General features: G+C 30.9%; 1 protein-coding gene across 1 annotated transcript in view; it reads left to right on the forward strand.

Annotated features, from left to right (window-relative positions):
* LOC149067661 (glycerol-3-phosphate dehydrogenase [NAD(+)], cytoplasmic-like) overlaps positions 1 to 4,917 on the forward strand; it is a 51,588-nt gene extending 46,671 nt beyond the window's left edge. The window contains exon 8 of the mRNA XM_089252546.1: positions 1,280 to 4,917. Coding sequence (XP_089108672.1) covers positions 1,280 to 1,376 — 97 coding nt within the window. The 3' untranslated portion in view covers positions 1,377 to 4,917. The remainder of the gene's footprint in view (positions 1 to 1,279) is intronic.
* Positions 4,918 to 6,000: the final 1,083 nt, after the last annotated feature.

Raw genomic sequence — 6,000 nt, forward strand, 5'->3', positions numbered from 1 at the left:
TTTTAACAATAATTTGCAACTTTGCTCACCTATGGCTTTTATTTTTTATTTTTTTAGCGAGAACTGGCAGCATTCCTAATTTTTCCCTGGGAAATAATCAGCCTATAGTCCAGGGATTGTCAAACTTTTTCACCTGCGGCTCCCCAAAGCAGTGTAACGAATTTCTTCAAAAAATCTTCAGTGATAATTAGATCTGGTGCTATTAACCTACCGGCAAGACATGAGAAAAAGCAGTGAATTCTGCCGTTTAAGATCGGCAATAAGCTGTAGGTCTAGCAAGCGGATTTTATAAGTATGTACATTGAGAGAGAGATATAATCAAAACCTTTTCATTCACGATATCTTTGTGGTCCATCGTCTACAATGGGAGAACAAATATCTCGTGGCAATCTTTGGCGGAGTTCACACTAGACCAATAGTGAGTAGAGATGCTTCATGCTAATAATGCGTGTTATAAGGAATTGAAAAGTGTGCGTCTGGTGTATTGGTTAGCGCACTTGCCCAGTATGCAAGGGGAACCAGGTTTGATTCCTGGAGGAAACAACTCACTTTTCTTTCCAAATATTTGTTTCGACATAACATCCAGAAAATTCAATTTCTCAGACTTTTTATACTTTAGATTTGCCTTCACTATAGAGAATTCGTGGTAAAAGCAGTTTCACACATACATGAATCAAAGCAGCTAATACAGTCCGATTAGAACATGGTGAATTGAGTACAGAAATGTACTCAAAAGGGAGGGTGGCCTTCTGACCTCCTACATAGTCTTGCAGGTTTATATCAATAACTTAGAGAAAAAATAAGTCTGGTTCAATCTCAAGTTCAAAATGCACAAAAAAAGATCTCAACCAAAATCCTGGTAACTATAAACAAAATTTTTCCCATGGCATGATATAGTTCCTTTCCGTGCTAGGCAAAATGCCCAACAAGGTGGCTGAGAAAAAGATGCCCGTGACCAATATGGATGTCATATATTTCTAAAATACAGCAACCCCCAATTAAAAATGCAATTATGAAAACTAAATACTATATATACATGATAAAATATAATACAATGCCCATAAAAAATATTTATGGTTGTTTAAGGTAGTAATCATAGATTACACGATCTAAGTTATAACAATGCCCAAATGATAGCATTTCCCTTGGTTCCAAATAAGTGTTATTCCACTGTTTATAGTTTTCCCACGGTATTATTGTTTTTTAGTAAATATAATTGCATAATGTGGTTGATATATAGTAATACAATACTGTCTTCTTTCCTTTTTATTCATCCAAGGTTTCCTCTTTTTGTTGCCATCCATCAAATTTGTATTGGTGCTCTTCCACCAAGTAAAATGATAGATTCTATTCGCACCCATCCTGAACACCTTTAATAAGTTCCCTGTAGCCTTTGAAGCAAGAGAGTTCACAAACAAGGTGTATCCTCATATTGGTTTGTTTTCATTGGGAAGAAAAAGGTTGAATATATAAAAAAATTTTCTTTGTTTATAGAATATTGCAAGAATGTTTTTTTTCCTAAAGTTGATTACTTGAAGTGCAAAGGCATAATAAGTTGTGTTCCTTTAGAATGATGATTGTATTTATTACATGATTCAAAAACTTGAAATAATGATTTTGTCATATAAATATTACAGTCCATTGAATTATATACCATATTTCAATAAAATATTTTTGATTACCTTATCAATTATAATTTTCTAGTCACGTCTGCATGTGGTACATTTAACTAAGTGATGGTTAGTGTTTTCTGCACGATTTCTCATTTGTATCAAGTGCAATTGTAAGTGCCATAATTTCAATGAAACTATTCTACTATTTTTTGGCTATTTTATTTATAGGAATATTTGAGATACTACAGAGAGAGAGTAGGTTATTTACATGAAATGATTTTTGATATCTTATGTTCATGCAATTTTCTGTTATTAGGAAAAGTATCAAATGAGAATTGAAAATTATTTATATTATAGTCAAGTACACACACCCCTATATTATTTTGGCAGCTCATGAGGTGAAACAATATGTGAAATAGAGCATTCTGGTTTTGCCTTGCATTTCCTTGTGTGTATATATATAGAACTATATATTACCATAAATTGTTTGACTTATGTGTAGTTTTGAAAATTGGGGACACTATTCAATGTTTCTATAGTTGATGTTTTCTATATGAAAAGAAAAAATTCTCTCTTTTATGTAATATGACCTTGATGGCAAAAAAAAAAAATTGTCACTAGTAATACCCCAGTATTTGAAAATCGAATCAAAGGTCTTTATCCATCCTTTGTAATTATTTAACCATCCTTTGCTATCATTATTATATTTTCATCATTATGACTGTTGCCTTCATCATAGCTTCTGGAAATAGGCATTTCATTAAATTGTTTTCATACTTGCTCCCTGCTTAGAAAAATTAATTTTTTCTTTTTTTTTTTTTGAGGAGCAAAAAATTCTAGAAAATAGTTATGGTGAAAATTTCGCTTTGCTGCTCTATAAGAACCATTTATAAATGAATTTGATCATCACAGGATTTAAAAAAATTGCATAATGCGGATTGAATTCACTAATAAAACTTTCTTTTATGTGTTCATTCATGTTTGTTTGCATAAATTCATAGTTTTTTAATTATTTGAAGGTGAAATTTGAATAAATGATTTTTATGTCAACTTCAAAGTTTATTTCAATTCATATTCAATGACATTCCGAAGAAAATAGCCCACTAACCATTTATGTTGCTTGATTATAGAGTTACTGCATCCTGCATATTAAGTCATTTAGTGAAAAGTTGAGTGATAGATTGATAGTTTGAGTTGATAGATTATGTTTTGTAATTATACTTTGTTTTAAAACCATTATCCCCAACACACAAGTTTACTATTCGTTTTCTGTGTATTGAGAGATTGATATAGATCACAAAGGATTGAGTTTCAAGATTGTTTTCTTAGTCTCAGCGATATCAGAAGTTAGAGATTTCATTGAAATATCATCTAACTATAACTTAAAATATATCATAATTTGGGGTATAATTAAAGGTTAAAATCAAAATGCTAAAGAATCACTGGTTTGTACTTAATTGTATGCAATGATTTAGGCATTTTTTATGATACAGCAATAATATTCATGCTTTTGTGCTAGATGATTTCAAAACTTTTCAAATTCATCACTTGTCACATTTTGGCAAGAATAAAATTTCTTGGAACTTATCAGTTTTATATGCAAGAAAACAATGAATTTCAATGAATTCAAAACAATGTCTTGTCAGTTATGAACAATGCTTCTGCTTTGACAGCCTCAAAGACGACTTATTGATATTTATCGTTTACAGACAAGTTTGATATCTATTGTTTCAGCACTCGTGAGTTCTGAAGCAAATTACAGATGAGTGAGTTACCACTGTATCTGTGAATTCTTTGTTAATCAAATAAAATAAGGCCTATCTAAGAGAGCTATTCTCTGCTCCTCAGAAGTAATGTGAATGGGGAAAATTCCAGTTTATAGAAAAACATTGGCTGAATTAGGAGATGGTCTACCAGTGAAGTTTCACTGTAATTACAATTCTTTGCATTGAAAATTATGCTTATGTGAATTTTTTTCTCCCCCAGTAAGGATTTTTTGAGGGTTTTTTATGTAAATATAATTATCAGTATTTTTTGATAAAACAGTTGTAAGAGAAATCTTGTGCTAAAATTAGACTCATTATGAGAGCTCACCAACCAAAACTATTTATGAGAACAACTTCAAACTTTTTTTTTTGACAAATTATTCTTGAAATGTATAAGAAGCTTGTGTATATATATATATATATACTAAATGTATATGTGATATGCGTAAGGCCTCTATATGAATTGCCTATCAACTTTTGACCAAAAGCCCCATCAATGTGAATTTGTGCTTAGGCTATCATTAATAACAGCTAATTAGTGTCAGTCTCAAGCATAAATTTTTTTCAAACTTTCTTTAGTTTAGCTAAAGAAAAGGTCTGTTTTGAAACCCCATAACATAACTCAACTGTTACAAATAAAAGCAAAAATTAATTTGTTTAATATTTCAAACTATACTTTGTTTTTAATTTTCATATTTAGACGTGTGAAAATTGTTAAATAATAGTTTATTAAATTATCTGATTAAGCTTTTTAATTTGTAAGAAAGAGCATTTTAATACTGTAGAGCAGCAATTTTCAGTCTTTTTCATTCCACAGTAAATTGCATATAATTAATAAACAGATACATATTAGAGAGAAGCTAAAGGCTACGTTCCGTGATATAGATGATTGTTATTTAAGGATGAACAGTCTCTCGATTTGCCTAGTATTGAATATTGTATTTCTTTTGTGTACTGTGGAATTTAAATAAGCTTGAAGCAATGATTTATTGAGTACTATATGTGCGCATATACATATTATATTTGATTTATTAATTTTTTGTTATGTGATACTATGGATTTTTCAATGATGGGACATTTTCTTGCTCAATCATGATTTTACAAGAATAATTTATCCATAATATATTTCGTATCTATTTTTTGCATAGTTATTTTTTTATCACATTCCTCTGCTTTGACCCTCTCAAACCCAGTACTCATAAACAAGGTTGTTTTTTCTTGCTATCGATTTTTTTTTTAACCTCAGAGTTCAACCCTGATTCCAATGACAACACATACACAATCCTTGACGTCAGGGCTCAACTCCCTGAGGTTAAAGAAAGAATATCTACAGTAACAAAAAACAACCTTAATGTTTTTGCATACAGGGTGTGAAAGAGGTATTCATTTAAAAGTAAATTTTCTGTACTAGCTTCCAAATTAATTTATAATATTGAATCTTGCTTGTAAAACAAGAATTGTTCCTTCTTGAAGCCTAATTGCATTTCATAACCTTTATTTTTACAGTATTGTTAATAAAAGTTGTTTGAAACCTATAATATCTCTCTTGGTTTTCATTTCATCAACAAATTCTTATTCAGATGCAACACATCCTGTTAATTTTTTTCCCCTTATTGTTTCTCAATTATTGCTGTTCATTTTTTGTGCATTACGTTAAGGGAAATTTCATAGATCAGCAATATCTGTGTGTGTGTAAGAGAGAGATTGCATTACTCTTTATGAATCAAAATTCGGTTGTATAAAGATTATCAGAGAGAAAGGGCTAGAGAGAGAATTAGATAAATAATGCAATGATGAGCAAACTATGAGTCATAACTATATAAGCATCCTAATGCAGAAACTAATTGAGTGAAGCTACTGTTACCACATTCATTATCATTACCTATCATTGCTCATCGCACATGTTTTTTTCATTGTTTCATTTCTCTTCCATGAGCTCTTCTAACAGTTCATTCTAATTACTGTTCAATAAAGGCAGGCAATTATTTTTATACTTTCAATCAGTGAGAGTGTAGTCGTGTAACTCATTGATAGAATGAGCATCAGTGCAAGAAATTATCTAAAATTTCTCGAATTTGTCATTATTTATTGACTGATTTGTGGCAGTACTTTATAGTTTTTCTTTAAGTGTAATTAATCTACTGAAAGTAATTGATGCATTATTATGCCGACAAGCTGTACAAACTAACACAAGCATAGAAATGGAACTATTATATTCGCCAGCATGTGAGATGCATCTTTATCTCCAGGTCTATTTTCAAAAAGAAAATTTTATTGTGTACTGTAAATTATGTTTTTTTCTTTTAAATGGTTCCTCTGTGCTGTTGCACAAAAATGAGTGTTAAATCACCATCATTTGATCATTTTTGTCGCACCACTATCATTTTCTGCAAACGAGGGATAATTAGAGACCTACCATTTATTGCCAATTCCAAAGAGCAGCATACAACATATTTTGTCTTTTTTTTTAATACTCACCAGGAGGTTAATGTGCTAACCCCTCTGTGGGACTCACTGCAGTAGCAATCTTTTTCTGTGGCCATGTGTTTCTGTTTTACCTCCACATCGGTGAAGTTTCTGACAAGGGTAAATCAGGTATCGAACTTGTGACACCTCTAAAA

Source organism: Pholcus phalangioides, unplaced genomic scaffold (assembly GCF_987345545.1).
Source record: "Pholcus phalangioides strain wild (caught in Gottingen) unplaced genomic scaffold, Ppha-v1.0 ptg000029l_1, whole genome shotgun sequence".
Taxonomy (NCBI): Eukaryota; Metazoa; Arthropoda; class Arachnida; order Araneae; family Pholcidae; genus Pholcus; species Pholcus phalangioides.